This window comes from Nicotiana sylvestris, chromosome 6 (genome assembly GCF_000393655.2).
Source record: "Nicotiana sylvestris chromosome 6, ASM39365v2, whole genome shotgun sequence".
Lineage (NCBI taxonomy): Eukaryota > Viridiplantae > Streptophyta > Magnoliopsida > Solanales > Solanaceae > Nicotiana > Nicotiana sylvestris.
In genome coordinates this window covers 2,314,519-2,339,410 of record NC_091062.1, presented here as the reverse complement: position 1 = coordinate 2,339,410, position 24,892 = coordinate 2,314,519, and the positions used below count along the sequence as shown (strand labels likewise).

Here is a 24,892-nt window from a genome sequence, read left to right as displayed (position 1 = left end):
TATGTCTCCAAACCTCTAACCTCTCGCTGACGCCGCGTCGTGTCTCGTCGATTAGGACTATGTCATCAGCAAATAGCATGCACCATGGCACCTCCCCCTGAATATGATGCGTTATAGCATCCATCACCCGGGCAAATAGGAAAGGGCTGAACGCAGACCCTTGATGCAACCCCGTAATAACCGGAAAATAATCTGAATCGCCTCCTGCTGTCCTAACCCGAGTCTTAGCTCCATCATACATGTCCTTAATCGCCCTAATGTAGGCAACCGAGACCCCTTTAGCCTCTAAGCATCTCCATAAGACCTCCCTAGGAATCATGTCGTACGCTTTCTCTAGATCGATAAACACTATGTGGAGATCCTTCTTCTTATCCCTGTATTGTTCCACCGTCCTCCTAATAAGGTGGATAGCTTCTGTGGTAGATCGCCCCGGCATGAACCCGAACTGGTTGTCTGAAATAGACACCGTCCTTCGCACTCTCATTTCTACCACTCTCTCCCAGACTTTCATGGTATGACTTAGTAATTTAATACCCCTATAGTTGTTACAGATCTGGATATCGCCTTTGTTCTTATACAACGGGACCATTGTACTCCACCTCCACTCTTCGGGCATCCTATTAGTCTTGGATATAACTTTTTGGACTTCTAATTAGGTGCAGAAGCTGATTGTGGCATTAGGATCTGTTGAAATGGTAACAGTTTTGCTACATGACTTTGATTTATTAGCAACATCCGAAGCACGTTATGAATTCGAACTTCGTTGTAGATAACAGCCTTGTTTTAAGTGGAGAAGGCTAGAGGGGTGTGTCATCACCCACCGAGTTTTAAACTGTATGCTAACTTGGCCTCAAAGATTTCTCGGTTATAGTTAAAATGGTAATAGTTTCATTTAGTGAGTTCATTGATGAGAATGGGATCTAAAGCTTCAAGAAGAAATTTTGTTGGGGTCTTTTTAGTACCTTCCGAGTCTTTCTCTCCGTAGTCTGACATGTTTGTTTGGCAAAGTATTTACTTGGTCAACATATAATTGGGTGTCGTTTTCCTGGGGTCGGTTATATGCAACAACAATTATTTCTCAATCTCAAACAAGTTGGGGTCTGTTATATGAATTTTCACTGACCATGTTTCTCAATTTAAATTCATCTCAGGCTAACATTCTACTTACGAAATAACAAATGAATGGATAAATGAAGTCAATGCGTTGTGAATTAAGCAACGACATCATAATATCCGAATATAGCTTTTTCAAACTCCAATGATGCAATGAACAACACAAACTCATAATTTTTATTTTGAATGATCCATATTCAGACCCCACTTGTGAAAAATCACTAGGTTTGTTGTTGTTATTGTAATGATCCATATTCAGTATGCTCCAGAAATTTGTTTCATAGTTGTGCAGTTGAAGCCCTGTTTAAAATGACTGAATGGAGATGATTTTTGTTCAACTTTCTCCTGTGATGATTGCTTCCCCTGCATGAGCATAAGTTGCTTCAGTTTAATTTTTATACACCTAGTGTAAAAGTTCACTTAAAAGACGACTACAGGTAACCGTCCATAATAAGTGAAATTAGTTCTTGGAAAATAAGATATATTACTTGCTGCAATATGCTAAAATACACTAAAAGGCAGTTCGGTGCACAGCGCATCCTGTGTTCACGCAGGGTCCGTGGAAGGGCCTCAACCCAAGGGGTGTGATGTAACCGGCCTACCAGGATTCAAGCATCAGTTGCTGATTACACGGCTCGAACCCGTGACCTATAGGTCACGCGGAGACAACTTGATTGTTGCTCCAAGGCTCCCCTTCCATGTTAAAATACACTAAAAGAGCAGTACGGTACACTAAGCTCCCACTATGCGCAGGGTCCGGGGAAGAGCCGGACCACAAGGATCTATTGTATATAGCCTTACCCTGCATTTCTGCAAGAGGCTGTTTCCACGGCTCGAACCCGTTACCTCCTAGTCACATGCCAACAACTTTACCAGTTACGCCAAGGTTACCCTTCCATGTTATAATACATTGATAGCATAAAAATTCTTTATACTATCCGTCTATATAAGCTAATTCCACATTGCTTATTTAGATCAAGGCGAACTAGAATAGGCTGATTGATCTAGTAGAAGGATGTATTAGCAAACATACTTAAACATCAGACAGCATTACATATAAAGACAGAAGTATACACAGTAAAAGAATATGAGAAATGTGGAAGTGAAACAAGCTGTTAAGCTAGAATCTGTTCAAATTTAAGGAAAAAGAGATCATACTGACCAGTACTGGTTATGTAACACGAACGAGTCGATTTTAACTTTCTTTCCATCGTCATTTCTGTTCCAATGGTATAATGCATGTGTTCTGTTCTTAATCTCTAGCGTAGAATGGCCATAACTTGCTTCGCGGAATGCAGAATAATCTGGTTGAGGATCTCTAAATCTGCACAGATAAACAAATGAATATATAGTTCCAGAGCAAGTTAAGAAGTTAAAAGATGTTGAAAACATAAGTAAATAATCAATCCACACAGTATAAACTTACCTTGAAGCAAGACCCTCTTGATTTCCTCCATCACCAACTGTTATATAAACTGGAGCTGCTTTATCTGGTACGGGATAAGGATCACCACTCGAGACGTTATAGTGTATATTTGATACCCGATACTGAAAAAAGAGAATACGTTAGCAAATCTCAACAGCATAGCTATCACAAGGCAACAACAACAAAAACAACAAAAACCCAGTGTAATCCCATATAGTGGGGTCAGTGTAATCCCATATAGTGGCGTCTGGGAGGGGGGAGGGGAAAATAGAGTGTACACAGATCTTACATTTATCTTGTGAAGGTATAGCTATCACAAGGCAGAAAAGTCGAATATCTTACCAACACAAGATAGATGTAAAGTGAAATAACTTACTGATCGTTCATAGGCGTGGACATGGCCGGCAAAGATTACATCAACTTTGTGCTCAACGAACCATCCTTCGAATACGGATCTCATACTTTCACCCTCCATAAAATGGGCTACATTAGTGTTGTAGATAGGAACATGCATAAGAACTATAAGCCAAGGAGTCTTCTCTCTGTCCACATTCTTTAATTCCTCTCTCAGCCACTTCCATTGTGGTGTATACTTCACTGCATGATAAGAGACACAAAGACTAAGTAGCTATATAATAAAAAGGGTAGTCTGGTGCACAAAGCATCCAACGTTCACGTAGGATCCCAGGAAGGGTTGTATTCTATGGGGTGTGATGTAGGCAGCCTACCCTGACGCAAGTATCTGTGGCTGATTCCACGGCTCGAACTCGTGATCTATAGGTCACACGGAGACAACTTCACCGTTGCTCCAAAGGTCCCCTTACTAAAGGGCAGCCCGGTGCACTAAGCTCCCGCTATGCGCGGGGTTCAGGGAAGGACCGGACCACAAGGGTCTATCGTACGTAGCCTTACCCTACATTTCTGTAAGAAGCTGTTTCCACGGTTCAAACCGGTGACCTCCTGGTCGCATGACAACAACTTTACTAGTTACGCCAAGGCTGCCCTTACTAAGAGAAATATATACGTGAAATGATGCTTACTATCATGGCCAAAAAGAACAAGAAACATTTTTCCATCTCTATACAACAACAATAAACCCAGTATAATCCCACAAGTGGGGTCTGAGAAGGATAGTGTGTGCGCAGAGCTTACCCCTACCTTCAAGAAGGCAGAGAGGTTGTTTCCGGTAGACCCTCAGCGTAGGAAAATCAAGAATCAAGACAATGAACCGTTGTTGCTTCACGTTTAAGAAAATCAAGAATTAAGACAATGAAACAGGAAATACCGAAAGGAGAATAGGTTGATAGCACAATTATGTGAGCAGATGCCCTCCTAATAGCATACCAAAGTGGGCTACTGCTTTTTGAAGCTTGATAAGGTGTAGGATATCTGTACAAATATGACTTGAATGGAGTTACTTCCCCCTGTGGTTAATGAAAAAAACCGTCAAATCTTAAACATTATTGATATGAGGCACAAGCACTTGAGATGTTTGAATCAGACATGAATAAGGAAGAATTGGTCTTTAAGTAAAATATAGCAGGAAACAACATTATGTTAAACATCTGAACTTGAGCTGTGTTGCAGAACTTTACCATATACGGCATATATTCTATCTCATGATTCCCGGCTGACCAAATCCAAGGTTGATATGCTGCACTTTGTTCAACAAAGCGGCCCCATGTATCCCAACGGACACCAACATCATGATACTTATATCTGTCCGCGTAAGAGAGATCTCCTACAAATAGTACGCTCTTCGCTCCACTATCCATGTAATGCTGAAGCGTCGAAAGAGAGTTATATGTTTGTCCTAGATCGCCTGAGGAAAGAACAATGCATTGAACACTGAAGAGTTGCTTCATTGGATTGTTGAATTCTTATTGTCATAACTATTAGTAATCTTTCAGACTGTCATGTTGAATAAATACAACAACAACAATAACAACAAATCCAATGAGTTCTCACAAGTGGGGTCTGGGAGGTCAGTGCGTACGCAGACCTTACCCCTACCCTGGAGGACAGTGACTAAAGACAATATAAACATCATAATGCGGTAAAGTACTACACTCTTTTAGAAAGCGGATAAAGGTAACGAAATATAAACTACTTACCTATGATTCCAAATTTGTATGAAGCATCTGGATCAACCTTTGGAGGAGTTTCAAACCAGAACTTTCGAGCAGAGTCACCATCTCCAATTTCATAGTAATACTTTGTGTCATACTGAAACGAAGGTAAAACTAATCTGTCAATCCAGATAGAAAATGGAGGATAGCATTTAAGACATCATGGAACATCAGTGTCATGAAACTGTTTATGCTATTATCAATATCCAATACATTAGTCAACCTATTGTTCTTAATCCGTGTGCCAAGTCAACTTAATCTCATAAAATTGAAGAGGAAAAACATTAAGGAACTAAGAAAAGTGATCAAACTACCAACTTTACAGCAATGAAATACTTCCAAGCAGCAGATTTAGTAGTACTTGTGTGTTTGTTTAAGGTATATGAGAAAAAAACTCAACTATATGCTTTTGCTAATATAGTTGTGTGATGTATAAAAAAGGGCAGGCCAGTGCACAAGCATCCCGCATTCACACAGGATCCGGGGAAGGGCTGCACTGCAAGGGTGTGATGTAGACAGCCTACCCTACTGCAAACACTAGTGGCTGCTTCCATGGCTCATACCCATGACCAATAGGTCACACGGAGACAGTTGTGTGATGTATATGACCCTTAAATGAAGAGATGACATCGTGATTCTTTTGTCTTAAAAAACTATTAAACCGAGAATTCTAATTACCTGAAGGCCATCAAGAAAGCACTGATGTATATAGCCAGATGTGTAGTTGTAAAATGTGTAGTTTGTTACTGAACCCTCAGCTGTAAATTCATATTTTCCTTCAGATAATCCGTAACGTACTTGACTAGGCCCCGGTTTATCAGGCGTAATCCATGAAACTAGGACAGCCTTCCCTTCATAATCACCCTGTGTTATATGCACCTATAGTAGAATGAAGATATTAGCATTTTAGAACTTTAGCATGAAAACATGTACAATTTATTTTGACTGTTTTTCTTCAAAAATTTATCCTCCAGTGCTTTCCATAATTTACTTGCAGAAGTTTCCTTTGTGTATGGATATTTCTGCTCTCTAGCAAGGTAGGATCGAATGGTACCGCAAGCAACACGGTTGATAATTCTCCAATCTTCTTCTCCAATAACATCTGGTTTCTTTTCTTCAATGGCCAGATCTAGCCCTTGTTGAAAAAGGACATCTAGAACCTCGCCTTGCCACATCCCAAAATGTCCGGACCCGTCAAATATTTCTACCGCAAATTTCGCATTTGACACAATTCTTGTCATAAGCGAAGATGCCAATGATGACGTATTGTTGACACTTGATGTAGATTCTTCTTGTTTATTGTCTCCCATCTTTGACACAAATATTATTTAATAGCTGACGACACAAATCAAGATTATTTCCTTTCTGGTGTGGAAGATCAGACTAAGCTGCAACCACAGAGCATACTCAGACAGAACCTTGACTCAGTTACCAAGATAAATCTTTTCTGATGTGGAAGATCAGACTATGCTGCAACCACAGAGCATACTTAGACAGTACCTTGGCTCTGATACCAATTGTTGCGGAAGCCAAATGTATATAGTGTGAATAAGTCACAACTACTATACCAAAATTATGACAGCCACCAAATAATAAATAAGACAATAAAGCAACAATAAAGGGAACACCAGAATTTACGAGGTTCGGCTAATTTTGCCTACTCCTCGGACACAACCAATATTTTATTTCACTCCAAAAATACAAGTGAAATAATACTAAAGAGAGAAGATACAAATGCCTTAAACAGATGAGAAGGCAAATGAGAGGTGTGTTTCAATCCTAAACATTAGGCCTTCTTTTATAGGGGAAAAATCCCCCCAAACTTAACTCCCAACCAATGTGGGACTTTGGCATTTTGCCAAACTTCAACAAATCTCCACCTTGGCAAAATTCCACATTTTCAATTCTCTCTCAATAACAAATTTTGGTTGTGTCTTCATCTTCAATCTTCAGTGTTCAACAATGTTGATCAAATCCAAACAATGTTGAAACTTGACCGCAGTCACCACCTTTGTCAGCATATCAGCAGGATTCTCTGTAGTATGAATTTTCTTCACCGTGACTCCACCTTCTTCTATGATTTCTCGTACGAAATGATACCGAACATCAATATGCTTCGTCCTTGCATGATAAACTTGGTTCTTCGCTAATTGAATAGCACTTTGACTATCACAAAAAATTGTGATACCTTTTTGTTCAACACCAAGCTCCTTTAGCAATCCTTGAAGCCAAATTGCCTCCTTCACAGCCTCTGTAATAGCCATGTACTCTGCCTCTGTTGTAGACAAAGCAACTGTTGACTGCAAAGTAGACTTCCAACTAACTGGTGCCTTTGCAAAAGTAAACACATAACCAGTAGTTGATCTTCGTTTGTCCATATCACCCGCAAAATCTGAGTCACAATATCCAACTACAGACTGATTGTCTTCCTGCTCAAAAACTAACCCGACATCTACAGTATTATGAATATACCGTAGAATCCACTTCACAGCTTGTCAATGCTCCTTCCCTGGATTGTGCATATATCTGCTAATAACTCCAACAGCTTGTGAAATGTCAGGCCTTGTGCAAACCATTGCATACATCAAGCTACCAACAGCATTTGCGTATGGTACCTTTGACATATACTCTCGTTCAGCTTCATCCATTGGCGACATAATAGTACTTAGCTTAAAATGGGAAGCAAGTGGAGTACTAACTGGCTTAGTCTTGTCATCTATGCCAAAACGTTGAAGTACTCTCTTCAAATATTCCTTTTGAGATAAACAGAGTTTCTTTGAACGTCTATCTCTAATTATCTCCATGCCAAGAATTTTCTTTGCCTCACCCAAATCCTTCATCTCGAACTCCTTCTTCAGTTGAATCTTCAACTTATCAATTTCTTCCGAATTCTTGGAAGCTATCAACATATCATCAACATATAGGAGAAGATATACAAAGGAACCATCTTTAAGCTTGTGCAAATACACACAATGATCGTATTTGCTTCTCTTGTACCCTTGCCGTAACATAAACTCGTCAAATCGCTTGTACCATTGTCTAGAAGATTGTTTCAATCCGTACAATGATTTTTCAAGTTTGCACACCATATTTTCTTTTCCAGCAACTTTGAATCCTTCTGGCTGAGTCATGTAGATTTCCTCCTCCAAGTTTCCATGTAAAAACGCAGTTTTTACATCCATCTGAACTAGTTCCAAATCCAATTGTGCTACCAAAGCCAACATAATTCTAATGGAGGAATGTTTTACAACTGGAGAAAACACTTCATTGTAATCAATTCCCTCCTTTTGAGCATATCCTTTGGCCACCAATCTTGCTTTGTAGCGAACATCTACTTGGTTAGGAAATCCTTCCTTCTTTGCAAATACCCATTTGCACCCAATTGCCTTCTTTCCCTTCGGGAGATTGGCCAATCTCCATGTATGATTCTGATGAAGGGACTGTATTTCATCATTCATGGCAATCCTCCACTTATCTTCTTCTGAACTTTGGACAGCGTCTTTATAAGTGGTAGGAACATCATCAGCTACAATTGAGGTTGCACAAGCAACCGTCTCAATGAGACGAACAGGTTTCGTTATTGTTCTTTTTGGCCTGCTGGTTGCTATTGATTCAAGTTGTTGTTGAGGTTCCTGAGTTGGAATCTCCTCTACTGGCTCTCCTTCCAGAGGGTAATCTTCATTTGTTTCCTCCTCTGCTTCTTGTGTAGGAAAAATAAATTTTCCCTCAAACTCCACCTGCTTAGAAGCACCTTTATTTTGTTTGGTGTCTTCTGTTACCTTATTTACCATAGCAGATTCATCAAAGGTAACATCTCTGCTGAATATTACTTTCTTTGTCATAGGACACCATAAGCGATATCCTTTGACTCCAGAAGTAATTCCCATAAAAATAGCCTTCTTTGCCCTTGGATCCAATTTTGACTCCGTCACATGATAATATGCAGTTGAGCCAAACACGTGCAAAGAGTTATAATCTACAGCAGGTTTTCCGTACCATTTTTCAAATGGTGTTTTGCCATCAATAGCAGCAGATGGTAGACGATTAATGAGGTGGCATGCATATGTAATTGCCTCAGCCCAAAATTCTTTGCCCAAGCCAGCATTGGACAACATACACCGTACCTTCTCCAGCAAGGTCCGGTTCATACGTTCTGCCACTCCATTCTGTTGTGGTGTATGTCTAACAGTGAAGTGTCGGACGATGCCATCATTTTCACAGACCTTATTGAAATGATCATTTTTGTATTCACCTCCATTGTCTGTGCGAATACACTTGATTCTCCTGCCTGTCTGATTCTCCACCATCGTCTTCCATTTGAGAAAAATTCCCAACACTTCATCTTTGCTCTTCATTGTATACACCCATACTCTTCGGGAAAAATCATCAACAAAGGTTACAAAATAGTGCTTCCCACCCAATGAAGGTGTTTTGGAAGGACCCCAAACATCAGAGTGTACATAATCCAAAATGCCTTTAGTATTATGGATCGCTGTACCAAATTTAACCCTTGTCTGTTTCCCTTTAACACAATGCTCACAAAACTCCAAGTTGCAAGCCTTTACTCCTTTTAACAATCCTTGATCTGATAGAGTTTTCAAGGATTTTCCTCCAGCATGTCCCAAGCGCATGTGCCATAGCTTGGTTGCTTCTGCCTCTTTGTCGTCACTGGATGTTACTGTCGCTGTCCCAATAACTGTACTGCCACGATAGCGGTACATATTATTATTCTTCCGATTAGCCTTCATTACCACTAGTGCACCGGAGCATACTCTCATCACTCCATTTTCTGCAATGATTTTGAACCCTTTTGATTCTAGGGCTCCCACAGAGATGAGATTCTTCTTCAAATCCGGTACATATCGAACATCTATCAATGTTCTGATCATTCCATCATGGTTCCTTAATCGTATTGAACCAATGCCATATGAGGTAAGAGGGTTGTTATCCGCTGTGTGGATGACTCCATATTCTCCTTCTTGAAATTCCATGAACCAGTCCCTGTTGGGACACATATGATAGCTACAAGCCGAGTCCATCAACCATATGTCTGATGATGTTGATGACTCTGTTGTAACTAATGAGAAGTCTGAATCATCACAATCAGCTACATTTGAATCCATAATAGCCTTTCCATTGTTATGTTTGGCCTTATTCTTCAACTTCGGACAGTCTTTCTTCCAGTGCCCTTTTTCTCGACAAAAGGCACATTCATCTTTGCTGGGTCTGGATCTTGACTTGGATCTTCCCTTCTTTGTCCTCGTTTGATTTTGAGGACGACCCCTCACAAACAGTGTTTCTCCTTCTCCGCCCTTCTGTTTTTCTCGCTTTCTTTGTTCATAGCTGTACAAAGCTGAACAAACTTCTCTGAGAGAAATTTCGTCATTTCCATGGAGTAGAGTAGTTTCAAGGTGCTCGTACTCATCAGGAAGTGACGCCAACAACATTAAGGCCAAGTCACCATCATCATAAGTTGTATCCATATTTTGCAAATCTGTGACCAACTTATTGAAACTGGTGATATGTTCATTCATCGTGGTACCAGGAACATAGGTGAAGTGAAACAGTCTCTTCTTCATGTACAATTTATTTTGACTGTTTTTCTTCAAAAATTTATCCTCCAGTGCTTTCCATAATTTACTTGCAGAAGTTTCCTTTGTGTATGGATATTTCTGCTCTCTAGCAAGGTAGGATCGAATGGTACCGCAAGCAACACGGTTGAGAATCTTCCAATCTTCTTCTCCAATAACATCTGGTTTCTTTTCTTCAATGGCCAGATCTAGCCCTTGTTGAAAAAGGACATCTAGAACCTCGCCTTGCCACATCCCAAAATGTCCGGACCCGTCAAAAATTTCTACCGCAAATTTCGCATTTGACACAATTCTTGTCATAAGCGAAGATGCCAATGATGACGTATTGTTGACACTTGATGTAGATTCTTCTTGTTTATTGTCTCCCATATTTGACACAAATATTATTTAATAGCTGACGACACAAATCAAGATTATTTCCTTTCTGATGTAGAAGATCAGACTAAGCTGCAACTACAGAGCATACTCAGACAGAACCTTGACTCAGTTACCAAGATAAATCTTTTCTGATGTGGAAGATCAGACTATGCTGCAACCACAGAGCATACTTAGACAGTACCTTGGCTCTGATACCAATTGTTGCGGAAGCCAAATGTATATAGTGTGAATAAGTCACAACTACTATACCAAAATTATGACAGCCACCAAATAATAAATAAGACAATAAAGCAACAATAAAGGGAACACCAGAATTTACGAGGTTCGGCTAATTTTGCCTACTCCTCGGACACAACCAATATTTTATTTCACTCCAAAAATACAAGTGAAATAATACTAAAGAGAGAAGATACAAATGCCTTAAACAGATGAGAAGGCAAATGAGAGGTGTGTTTCAATCCTAAACATTAGGCCTTCTTTTATAGGGGAAAAATCCCCCCAAACTTAACTCCCAACCAATGTGGGACTTTGGCATTTTGCCAAACTTCAACAGTTACAACACAAGATTACACTCATTCACAAACATTTCTTATGAAAAATCAACTGAAAAAATTAGTTAAAGTAACTTACTTGTTGTGGAGCATTATAACCCTTAGGAACAGCAAAGACTTCATTGTCAAGAGGAATATCCACAGATGGCCATTCATTACGAATAAATGAACTCGTTATACCAGCATTCCCGTTGTCTATCAATAAAAAGACGGACAACGAAAAGAAGAGATGAAGCAACATTGACTCCTCGATCTCAAGTAACAAGAATTCAACAACACCAATTAAATGATTCACTGCATCAAGAAAGAACATATATTGTAGTAATTAGAAACAGAAGTTTGGATAAAGAAATGATAGCTCCATATCTCAAAGAATGCATTTTGTTTCCATTTTAGAATAAAACTACAGATTTCATGGACACATTACTAAAAGAGTTTAACTTATACAATAACTGTGTAAAACTTTCCACACTATCAGGATACTTAAAGTATATTTACAGTCAGGGGCGGACCTATGCTATACCGAGAGGGATCACCGACACACGTAAAGTTCAGCAAAAGTTCTATGTATACATGTATATGTTCTTAGAAAATAGTAGTAATATATTAGTAGTGGGCACCCTATATACAAAGTAGACTTCGGTTGAATCTAAAAGTGCACTCGCAACCTTCAATCCTGGGTTCGCTTCTGTTAAATTACCGATAATTGTCCATGAAAAGTGGGATTTTTGTATGCTTGAAAATAAGACAAGTTACCTACTTCAAGAGGTAAAAGTGATCTAAGAGTGTAAAAATACTTTACACCGTCGGTGAATATAAGTCAAACTCAAACTGAAAACATGCATCATACCACATAAATGAGTGTAGAGTTTAAGTTTATGCACTGACAATATCAAACATAATAACATAATTACAAGTAATTTTTTATGATAAACATTAATCGATAACATAATAAAAATGATAGTTAATCTACTAGCATATACTCTATTAAACTATAGTGTAGTGTAAAAAATCTTTAGCAATGAATGTTTATAATTTAAATCCTTATTGGTTGTGCATTAGAAGAACAAGAAAGTGATAATAGGATAAACACCTGGAAATTAGGCTGAAACCACTAGAGACTGAAATATTATTGGCGAGTTGTTGTTGCTGTGTGGAGTTGTTGGTATTAGCATTCAGTGTATTGCTTGTTTGATGACTAAAGTGTTGAGTATCAGTAATAAATGATGAGTAGGAGACGTAAAAATAGCAACAGGAAATGGCGCAAGATTGGATCAAGATATGTTGTCTCAGTCAATATATATTTAATTATGGTACTGTAGTCAGAGGCGGATCTAGATTTGAGGCTTATAAGTTCCTACCATAATTTCAGATTAATATGCAATAATAACTGAGTTCACAGTCAGATATTTATCAACATTTGGTGAATTTCTTAATATAAATACAGGGTCTACGCAAGAGTTACTGGGTTTCCGGAAACCCGCAGTCTATGCACTAAGTCCGCCCCTGACTGTAGTTATGGGTTTGTTTTGTTATTATGATAAATAGAGTGATGAGGATGTCAGAACACTCTTCCATGTGGCTTGGGAAGTTTTTTTTTTCTTTGTTAATTTTGTATTTTAATTCTCTATTATATTAAAATCATTTCGCGTATGTTAAGAGATTCAATACTTTATATATACATAATAAAAATTCGTTGTATTACAATTTTCTGATGAATGGAATTTGGTTAAAGCTCTTGCGTCCACTTAGCTTCACCCCTAATCGTAGTGTCCGTATCAGCTTGCGATAGAATAAATTATTTGAAATTTTTTATCTCTTTAATTTGAACCTTGCTATCCTTGGATGTAAAGCACGTTTGGTGGGAAGTTTCCTAACGTGGTTACTTCATGAAGTACACTAGCAACCGATTGTTTTCTTCTTTTAAGAAACTATTTGTAATACTTTCTCCGTCTCATTTTATATGATACTGTTTGATGTGGTATGAAATTTAAAAAAGAAATTAAAATTTTAACATTTATGATCTAAAATAAACCTTAAATAATTGTGTGGATATAAAATCTCATTAAACGTAAAATGAAAAGCTTAAAGTTAAATTGATTCTAAAAATTTTAAAAATTGTCATTTTTTTTCGGGACGAACTAAAAAATAAAATATGCCTAACATAAAATGAGAGAGGAAGTGTTATTTTTCATCTGTTATGAAGCTAAGTGGAGTAGCATGTTAAATCAATGTCTTCATTAAATATCATTATATAATGAAATGAACAAACATTTTTTAAAATTATCTTTTTGGTCATATACTTAGAAGAGTAGAAGAGTCTAGCGAACACTATTCCTAAAATGCAATTGTTAGGCGTATAGAATAATTGGTCCAGTTTTCTCATTTAATTGGTATTGAACATAAAGACATTAAATTCTTTATAACCGAAAAAATTCTCAAGAACAAGTAACGCACGGTTCGAACCTCCATGGATAATGGACTCGCCCCTCTACCCTTCTCCACTTAAATACCAAATTTTTCCTGTGGTAGGATTTGAACACGTGACATGCAGCTAACCACACATCATGTGTTGTACTCTTACCACAAAGTCAAGCATTGGCGGTCACCGCCCTTACCAGAGTGTAGCTTCGCCCCTGAGTAGACGTACTAGTAACTGTGACTTTAACTCCAAAAGTCTTAGCAAATTTTACAGCCATATGACCAAGACCACCCAATCTCATGCCTATGTCAAATAATTCGAGGAAAGATTTAAGTTTTATGCACAGACAATACTAAAAATATTCTCATGCAACTCAGATAAAATTGGCTTCCTTGTTCAATATAACCGTTACAAATAGCCATCCAAAAATAATTTTAAAAAGAAAAAAGAAGAAGAAGCACGACATGGCCTATAAGCTGTTCGACTTACCTTCCGACTTGCCTCTTGGAACTCTCACCTAAGTTTAAATAGTAGAAATGACACCAGGTAGCTACTCTAAAGGGTTGCTATTTAAGAGTTAGTCATTGCATCCTGAATTTCAGTTTTTCAGTTCAAATTTTCAGGACAAAAAATGTCCTGAGTTGTCCTGAAGTTAAGATTTTTAGTTTAGAATTTCAGGACAAAATAAGTACCGGCTAATCTCTAAACAGCATCCATGAGAATGGTTATTTGTGCACTTTCCCCGTTTAAATGTCAATAGGATCCCAGATCAATACATCCATGTGAGTCTTCATGGCCATTTTTGCTGCTCTCTTTGCAGCTGATACTGCATAACTTGCAACTTTGACAACTTTCCAGGATATTTCATTTGCTTCCATGAATTCCAGACATTCATGCAACATACAGACAATGTCTTGATCTGAACAGCAATCTGAATTATGGAGTTCCTTAATCAAGATCTGGTTATCAGAAAAAATTACGATTGGAGAATCTATGACGAGGGACCATTTCACTGCATGCTCAAAGGCATGTACTTCTGCATGTAGTTTGCTCCTGACCTTCAACGATCTTCTAGCCTCAGCCACTTTAACCCCAGAGTTCCACCGATAAGCTACCCATGCCATTCCAGCCCATTCTTGTCCCTCTTTCCAAGCTCCCTTAACCTCCATTACTAGTACGTTGTCGTCCAGCTGTACATCAGAATCAACGTTGAAAGCATTGACATCGACAATTGTTCCTCTATGCACCTCATTGAGCTCTCTTATTGCTATGCCAACAGAATACGGAAACCTTGAGTGCTCTTTAATGGCAGTGGAAATGACTTCTGAGGGAACAAAAACAGCTCTTTCATGCACTAACTTGTTTCTGTGCTTCCAGATCGCCCATAGGACAGCTAACGAAAAACTGAAATCTTCATTTTCAGGAGCTGACAAAGTCCACTTAAGTAACCACTCTTGAAATTCAACTGGGGTCCCAACTTTAAAGTTTAGGCCCAATCTTGATCCTTCCCAGACTAGCTGAGAGTATTTACAGTTCAAGAATACGTGGGTCAAGTCTTCAGCAAAGGATAAGCATCTCGGGCAAGTCGATAGAACTGGCAATTCATAGAAAATAAGTGTTGCATAAAAATATCTTATTTCCCCTGGGACTGACAATTCTTTCAACCTCCCAGTACACAACTCGAGATCCTCTTCATGCAAATGCTCAAGCTCAAATCTGTTAGACTGCCAAGCCCATTCCAACCTCATCACCTCAATATCATCAGCATATACCAGACGAACTCCCCAATTTGATGACATACGGCAATCTAGAGATGCCTCAAATCTACAATAGTCATTTGGATTATCTATCAACATTGTGCCCTTACCTTTACCATTAAAATGTAACTTTCTTAGGTCCAATTGTAAGAAAATAAAGCAGTCATGACTGCCATATGCTACTACATTTGACACTTGCAAATGAACTATTTTTGCAGGAGTTTGTTGATCCATAGCAGTACGTCCTGGCACCAATTTTGTAGTGATTGTTGCACCCCATAGCAAACTGAATGCAAACTGCCTATTACGGTTTTTCGGTGATTCGTCATTTAAGAAAGGAAGCTGACAATAGATAGCAAATCCCATAAACTTATTATTATACCAGTGTCTCTTCAGGTTGAAGGAAATCCTCGTTGAACATGTCTTACGATACTTGAACCACCTAGGAACCTTAGCACTTGGATCACTTCTAGGGAAGACAATACCAAATCTCCCCCCTCTGCGCTGGTCGTCAAAAACCAACTACAACAATATTAATGTTACACGATTAGTTCATTTTTAAAACATCTACAGATACAAGATTACATCCTTTTATAACCGTGGTGTCCGGGCAAGCTTGCATGCACAGCCTCACCTCAACTAATTCCCGAGGGTACCTGCTATCTCCAACCAGTACAGGTACCCGGTAATTCTGTCAACCAAGGCTTGGACAGATGGGAAGAAATCACCTACGCCCTCCGTTCCAATTTATGTGAACCTTTTTGATCGGGCACGGAGTTTAAGAAAAAATGAAGACTTTTGGAATTTGTGGTCCTAAACAAGTTAAAAGGGGACCCAGAGTATTTGTGTGGTTATAGAAGCTTCTCATTAAGGGTATAATTGTAAATTTAAGCTAAATTGTTTCCAAAGTTAGAAAGGGGTCATTCTTTTTGGAACGGACCAGAAAGGAAATAGGTTCACATAAACTGGAACGGAGGGAGTAATATTTTAGCCTCCACTGAGATTTAAACTTGAGATCTCAGGGTTCTCAACCCATTTAATTGACCACAGGCCACACCCTAAACGAACAAAATCGCATCCTTGCATGCTTAAAATCTCAGAAAGTTTATACAGAAAGACAGAAGGAGAAGCATACCTTAAGCTGCACTATTGACAAAAATGGAAGGAGAATCTGTTCTAGCATATCCGTCATGTTCTTCCTTAGACAGTTTCTCATCTTTGCACCAGAACTTTCCCTGCGTGAAGCACACCACATCTCTTGCAACTTCTGATTAGCGAATGAGACCAAGTACAACTCTTTGTACATGGTTGGTAGTGTTGGAATGCTTTCCAAAGCAAAGCGATCGTCTAGAAACAGTTTCATTATACGTGGAGGAAGCTCTGGCAGCTCTGTTAGCTTTTCACAATAGGTTATGTCAAGGTGTCGAAGGCGGTTAAGTAGCACAATGCTTTTAGGTAAAAAGGTGAAGTTATTTCTGCTCAGGTTTAACTCTAGTAGTGAGGCCAAGCATCCAAGATCCTCAGGAATACTGCCATCAAACAAATTGCAAGCACTGAGATCCAGTCTTGTAAGTGTGCAAAAGACTGATAAAGTGCTGGGCAGCTGAAACTTCAAATCAAGTTGGGCAAAACATCCCCAACTGCATAAATCGCTCAAATGAAAAGCCTTGGGTACTTTCCGAAAAGATAGGTACTTCAGTTTCCTCAAGCATGTGATGGAATTTGGGGTGCACCAAACTGATGTTTCACTCGCATCAAGCCCCTCCAAGTTCACTAGTTCACAAATATCTTCTGGCAAGTTCTTTAGTTTGGTACAGCGATTGAGGTAAAGATACTTCAAATTTTTCAACCTGCACATGCTGCTAGGGAGCGTTTCAATGTTACTGCAGCCACTCAAATCTAGATAGCTCAGGAATGATGATGTTAATTCAAGTACCCCAAAGTTTGGCTTCTTGAATTCTGTTAAACGATTCACATTTTGCTGAATGTCTGGAACTTTTCTCAAACTCCGACAACCAGAAAAATTTAGAACTTCAAGAGACCCGGATTGAAACTTAGAGGGAAGCCTTTCAAGTTTTTCACAACCTTCCACATCTAAAATAGTAAGCTTTTTGAGGGCTCCAACAGATGGGTGGACCTCTACCAGCCGAACACAGTGACATAGGATTAGCCTCTCCAAATTTGGAGACCCGGAAAGGTCTGAAATTTGGATTAATTTTCGAGAATCACTCAAATCAAGAATACTCAACCTGTTTAAATGCTGTTTTGAACAATTAAATGAAATCAATGAATACAAGTATACATTAAATTCATGTCTTTTGTATGTGCAACTACAGTTTTTGTAACTTAGATCATAGAAGAAAATAAGTCTTAAACTATATATTCGCAGAGGACTCAAAAACTCAAAATCATACCTTTGACCCCTTCCAGAGGTTAACCACGTAACTGCAATGCATAATAAGCCCCACCAGCTTTGGTGGTTCAAAATTTTCTGGCAATGATGGTGAAGGATAATATGACCAATTAATCCAGCATAAGCTGTTAGGAAGAAACTTAATGGGGTCATGAGAGCAAAAATACATGACGTTCTTGTGAGATGATGATACAAATATTCTTAGTCGCTTCATATGTCTGAAGACTTCATTGCTCAGGTGAATGGTATTCTCCTCTGAGCTGGACATCAACGGGATTAATATGACTTCTATTGCTTCTCCGCCCTGAGAGGATTCAAAAATTGCATTAACAGAGCGCAAAGGACAAGTCATGCTTTTATACTTGCACATGATAATTGAGTTTAATGCTTTAAAAAATGAATCTGATCAAACAATGATTTCTATTTTCTAACAAAATGTGGGAACTAATTTTATCCATCCTTTGAAATAGACATTCGTATCGCTTTCATGAAAAAGATCAGATGTGGGACTATCCTGTTGTGAGCAGGCAAGAGCAGAATATTGTAAAATTGTGATGGCTTAAAAATTTATCAGGAAATATTGCTACCGTATGTTCACTTAAAATATCAGCAATATCCTCATGAAGCCATATCCGGCGCCTTGGGTATTCTTGCACTGCAATACGTCGGCCCATTTCTCGAATCAAATCATGTATCCCAATCCTACCAAATGATGATACAAAAAGGAGGGACTTCTCAACCAGGACATCAATAATTATTTCAGTGAACAGTTTTTTCAGAGTAGCAGCATCTGATGTTACAAATGAACATGTTAAGTCTAGGAAAACTTGCTTCACTTTATCCCCTAGCCCATCATAACTTATCTTAAGCTTTGAAATGATTTCATCATTAGGAATATCTTGCAGTGTATCCAGTGCACTCCTCCACTGCTTTATGTTCCGTCCACGAAGGAAGGAACCCAAGACTTTAAGCGCCAGGGGAAGGCCACCAGCGTACTGTACAACTCGGTGAGAAAACAGCTCAAAACCATTGACCGGGGATGTCTTTCTAAAAGCATGCCAACTAAATAGCCGAGTAGCTTCAGCTATAGCAAGTAAACTAACTCTATAAGTGTCATCACAGTTCAAAAGCAAGTGCTCGTCCCTCGCTGTTATAATAATTCTACTGTATTTACCAAACCAATCATGGGCTCCAGCTAGCCCATCCAACTGGTTTTGGTGATCCACATCATCAAGAACTACTAGAACCTTCTTAAAGCCAAGCCTTTTTCTTATTATATCAATTCCACCATATTCATCAGCAAGATTCACAGATTCAATTGTCAACACCTTAGAAAGCACAGTCTTTTGCAAAGACAGCAATCCTTGTTTATCTTGATTTTCTTTAATATTTGCAACAAAGCAAGCACCTTCAAATCGATGAGCAAACCTGTCAAAAATGGCTCTTGCAATAGTGGTCTTGCCAATACCACCCATCCCTGAAATACCGATAAATCGAACATCTTCACATTCCATCATCAACATCGAGCTTACAGCCTGAATTTGTGATTCTGCTCCGACTAGAGTGCCACTGATCATCGACTTTTGGCACAACTCATTAGCTATCTCTTTCACAATGCGTTGAATGCACCAAGACTCATTTCTGCACAAGAAAGAGAAGACAATGACAATCTAAGTGAAAAGAGTTTAAAGTAAAGAAGAGAAAAAGACACTTAAATAAAGCACAAAATAGATCAAAACAAAAAAGGAGACTGTGAATTTGGTATCATCAAATAGGATTACATAGGAGTTGTAAGAACAAACAGGATAGTAATGACCTTACTTTGTTTCTTTTTTTTTTATCTTGGATTCTAATTCTACTATAGTGAAAGATCTTTCACTTCACCATAGCAGAAACCTCGTTAACCTTCTCGGCCATTTAGTCTAACCATAAGTACCCCCTCCTGCTTACCCACCCACCGTGAGGCAAAAAGGATTGTAATTACCATACTTGTTAGAACGAGATAACTTTAGCTAACCTGTGTATTTTACAGGTGTGAAAAGTGAACGAGTAGATAGTGGCGCAGGATTTTACAAAAGCAATGTCATAATTAGAAGAAATGGACAAACGAATAAATGACTTTAATGACAAGCGGTGTCATTTTCTATACGTATCCCCAATATTTTCATTTTTTCTTATAACTATCTAGTGAAAAATTTCGACCAAGCATTGTCCCGTGACACCCCATGGTATAAGGTGCGTATGCCCCTGCGAATAGATGGCTGGGTTATTTGCGGCTAAATAAATTCATGGGATACACAAAGTAATTGGTACATTAATATTTTTGCTTCCTAGCCCAAGACTAGAGAAGTCTACGAATGAAAGTTCTTTGTGCAAATGCACCCATTATCCAAGAAAAACTCAACAGTATAAGAAATAACTTTCTGCAAAAAGATCAAGAATTTTAATGCCAAGGAGAAAGGCTACTGACCCATTGTAAGTAGTACTATGCAGATCATGGCCTGCCAAATTGGCTGCTTTATTTAAGGCTTTCCTCCAACTATGCACCTTATTGGTGTCACCCTTGAATTCCTCCTCATATTTGGAAAAGGCTTCGGCAAAACTATTTCTCTGGGAACGTACTTCTGATGGATTTATGTCATAGAAAATTGGTATAACTACCTGCCCAATTTCATTTCGACATTCCATGATCTTCACTAGCTCATCCAAGCACCATTTGGATGATGCATAGTTCTTTGAGAAGATGATAATGGCAAACCTTGACCGTTTAATGGCATTGACAAGTTGAGGTGAAATCGATGCACCTCGTTCTAGTGTTTCATCATCTTTGAAGGTATTGATTCCAGCCCGACGTAATTCTCTGTAAAGGTGGGCTACAAAGGTCTTACGCGTGTCTTCTCCTCTAAAACTCAAGAACACATCATAATCCCACTGTTCGGAAGGTGGTAATGAACTATAAGAGGTAGATGGCATCTTTAACCAAGTAGAGTGGAAATAGGAGAACTTTTCTATCCTCTATAACCTGCTGTTGCACTTCCTCAACAATTTAATGAAAGCTGCCTTCTGAAGAGTTGAATGACTCCAGGAATCACTAGACAAAACAACAAACACATTATTCCAAAAACTATTTCTACTGGTCAACTTGTGAAACAGAATATTAAGACAACTCAATCAGATTTAATGACATTCCAAGTTACTTCATTATCCTTTTTCTTTTTTGTGATAACCGAGACATCTCCGAGGGCCAATGCCACACGGTTCGAAACTCGGTGGATGATGACCCGCCCCTCTATGCATTTTTCTGCGTCGAAATCGTGACATGTGCCTAATCCACACATAACAAGTCGCACTGTTACCACTAGACTAAAGCCCTAGGGATCCAAGTTGCTTCATTATCTTCGAATAGAACTCGTCAACAATGTACACTTTGGTTAGTCATATTCTATTCATTGCACTGACAAATGATAAAATCTAAAGCCTATTACTAGCCAACGAAAGATCAATGAAAGCTGCATTATTCCTAGGGGCAGATCGAGTGAAGGAGCTATGGGTTCACTCGAACCCAGTAGCTTTGGACTTAGAAAAGCTACTTAGACCTTGTTTGTGTTAAAAGATCAGTAACTAAGTACAAATAACACATTTCGAACCAAGTAAATTAGACGGGATGTGGTAGATTCCAAATCCAAACTTATAATGTTCAAATCATGGATCCACCTCTGATGATTCCTCTGCCCACCCTATACTTAACAAAACTCCTGCGCGCAACCAAGTGGCAGAGCCACACGCAAAGTTATACTGCGTAAATAGAGTAAAATCAAAATTCTTCTTATAAACATATAATGTTTTGGATCTCCTTAACATGAGAGAAATACAGGTTAAAATCACAGGTGTGAATTTTTTTTTTTTTATTTACAATTCCTGGCTCTACCACTGCTCACAGCAGTCCGTCATCCAACTAAACAATAATTCATGCAACATTTCACCCAATCCCAATGGGGGAAAAAGCCCACTGAGAAGCAGACCCCAAGGTCCAATTTGCAATGTTCAGAAAATAAACATGATTACTGTAGCTGAAAAGAAAAATTAAGAACCTGAGCTTGAAAAGTGTAGAATTTGCAAAAGGAACTTTTTTTTCTTTTCTCTTTTTGGTATTTGCTATAAAACTGAAGGCAGCTTCAAGGAATCTTGAACACATTTTAGCATCATTTGAACCATTCTCATATTAGGAAATGAAACTGAAAGTAATCCCAACTCACATTTCACAAGAGAAAATACTACTACAATAACAACAACATACCCAATGTATTCCTACAGTGGAATTTGGGGAGGGAAATGTGTATCAATATTTTACCCCTACCTTAGAGGTAGAAATAATGTTTCCGATAGACTCTCGGCTTAAGAAAAATATAGTGAATAAACCATGTTGAAAATAACAAAGACAAGAACAATAGCAATAGCAAAATAGCACAACAACAAGAACAACAAACCCAGTATAATCCGATAAATAGGGTCTGGAGAGGATAGTGCGTACGCAAACGTTACCCCTAACTTATAGCACACAATAAGAAGATCGAAACAAGGGGAAAACAACAGATAACAAGAAAAGATACTAATACTCCATTACTGTAGAAAATAAAACACAACTAATTCAGCTTAAAAAGAAAATGAACCACCTTAGTTAGTTGATAAAGGAGCTGTTTTACTTGCTTAAAAGCACATTACATCCAAAAAAAGATGAATTAATGAGCAGCTCCCTTTTAGTTGAATCTTCAATAGATCCTAATCTGCTTAAGAGGAAACCATGATAGTTGACTTTTAGAAGAGAGGGGCTAGGCGTTTTTCTTTATAAGAGGTTGACTAATTTATTTTGCCCGAATTGTACTTGCACCATCAGAGCGGGTATGTGACAAAAAATAATTTAGTACTTTCCATTTATGTGAACCCATTTGATTGAGTGAACCCATTTGTATGAAATTTAATACTGTTCAAAACCCGGAAAATACGCCAGTACATTATACTGGAGTTCCAGCATAAGTATGCTTGAACTCCAGCATATTATACTGGAGTTCCAAGATAAGTATGCTGGAACTCCAGTATATTATGCTGGAGTTCTAATTGTCCAGTATAATATACTGGAGTTTGGAGCACCGGTGCTCTAGTTTCCAGTATATTATACTGGAGTCAACAAAGTATATCGGTCCAGCATAATATGCTGAAGTTCGATGTTGAAGTTCATACACAGGTGCACCGAGCTCCAGTATATTATGCTGGACCGGTCTATGTTGCAGCAAAATAGTGGCTATTTTTCATTGACTTCGTAAACATTGGCTATTTTTGAATAACCAGTCCGAAAACTGACTATACCGTGCTATTTTTACTAAAATTATTGGTTGAATTGGATAGATAAATCGAGTGGAATGCGACTTATAATAAATACAACTTATAAATCGCATTTGCTTGAATGCGACCTATAATCTATTCCACTAATTGTTTTTTGAGATGAGGTGCTAATTTCTCTAATCTTCACTTCCGCTATTAGTTTTGGTTAAGAGAAAAAGCAAATTTGGAAGTCTTATTAGAGAAAAAGTTGGCAAACAGATAATACTTTTAAATGATAAATATTTATCCACATTGGGTGTTTATATCAAACTATATTAACTCACTATGATTAATTAATTTAATTAGATGAGAATGCACATAATTTACCATATGGTTAAATGATTGAAGTCCATATGCAAAACATATGTCATATATCTATTGATTTGGTGTAAACACCCGGTGCGGGTAAGTATTTACCCTTTTAAATTCGTTATTCTTGGATCCAACTCCCCTCCATTTCCTAGTCTCTCCATTTTTCCGAGTTCCTACTTAGATTGGAGACAATTGTTATGATTTAATATTAATGGATGGGATTTAATTGAACAAAATAAATCCCTAACCATAGTTAAAGTATTTAATTCCTTCTTTTATTTATTACCAAATAATATCTTTTGCAATCTCACAATTATAGCTACACATTATCTAAGATTCCTTCTTTCTTTCTTGCAGTAATTTTCTTTCCAACCAATTCTAGCAGTGTTTTCTTTAGTAATATTCATATGCAAGTCTAAATGAATAAAATTTTATCCCAAGGTTTATTGATACAAATGAATGAGAAACATCCATAGGTTAATTTTGAGATGTGACCACAAATCTACCATTGAAAAGGAGAAAGCAAGACAACAATAATAATTGAAAGCCCTCCAATACATGGTTCTGCTACGAATAAATTTTAATTTTTCGGTTAAAATTAGATTGAATTTTTAAATAATTATTTCAAATTTTTTTAAACGATAGTGAACTCCAGAATAATGAAAAGAAAATTGTGGAATGGAAGGGTAAATTTACTACGGTAGATTGCAACTTAAATTTCTAAAAGGGTTGACATGCATATTGGTAAATTCTTTTGGAGATAACTTTTGGCGCCAGAAATGGAGTTTGTAGGAGGGAATATTAAAATTTCTGAAAATTATATATGGAATATTTATTACTTAACTATGGTTAATGCCTTGTTATAATTAATGAAAAAATTACAAGAAAATACACATGATTTCACACCATAACAAAAAATATGTCACGACCCAAACCGATGGGCCGCGACGAGTACCCGATGCCTTACTCAACCGAGTATCAACTTAACAAATCTGTCATATCATAATATCAGGGGTAAATGGCCTAGAAAGGTCGTCATGAGATAACAAAAATAAAATATAAGGGAATACTAAATATTGGACGACCTGACATGACATGGAAACTTATACAAGTGACATACATGCCTATAAAACCAAAGTGATCACTCATACACTGAACATAGGCCGATAAGGCCATACAATTTTTATATACATGACATCTGTCTGCAAGCCTCTAAAAGTACATAAAATCATAAAGGTTGGGACAGGGCCCTGTTATACCAATCAATACATATCCAAAGCATACTGACCAAATAGGCAACTCCGGAGTAAGTGGAATGCACCAACACCTCCGCTGAGCTGATAGCCTACTCGGAGGAATGTCAACCTATCAATTGGGACCTGCGGGCATGAAACGCAGCGTCCCAAGGCAAAAGGGACGTC

The 24,892-nt window shown here is 38.1% G+C and overlaps 2 protein-coding genes across 2 annotated transcripts; both read right to left on the bottom strand.

The window, feature by feature from the left end:
* Positions 1-1,093: 1,093 nt before the first annotated feature.
* On the bottom strand, positions 1,094-12,436 carry LOC104237754 (bifunctional purple acid phosphatase 26-like). The gene is made up of 10 exons (XM_009791974.2): positions 12,282-12,436; positions 11,268-11,482; positions 5,347-5,547; positions 4,654-4,765; positions 4,135-4,361; positions 3,825-3,963; positions 2,916-3,136; positions 2,540-2,661; positions 2,276-2,437; positions 1,094-1,476 (listed from the first exon to the last, which is right to left on the bottom strand). The coding sequence occupies exons 2-10, from the start codon at positions 11,427-11,429 to the stop codon at positions 1,392-1,394; spliced, it is 1,431 nt and encodes a 476-aa protein (XP_009790276.1). The 5' UTR covers positions 11,430-11,482; positions 12,282-12,436; the 3' UTR covers positions 1,094-1,391.
* A 1,547-nt stretch (positions 12,437-13,983) lies between these two features.
* LOC104237758 (TMV resistance protein N-like) lies at positions 13,984-22,644 on the bottom strand. Its single transcript, XM_009791978.2, has 6 exons — positions 22,454-22,644; positions 20,251-20,871; positions 18,368-19,421; positions 17,782-18,084; positions 16,503-17,627; positions 13,984-15,889 (listed from the first exon to the last, which is right to left on the bottom strand). Exons 2-6 carry the CDS (start codon positions 20,751-20,753, stop codon positions 14,357-14,359), a joined length of 4,518 nt encoding a protein of 1,505 aa, XP_009790280.2. The 5' UTR covers positions 20,754-20,871; positions 22,454-22,644; the 3' UTR covers positions 13,984-14,356.
* Positions 22,645-24,892: the final 2,248 nt, after the last annotated feature.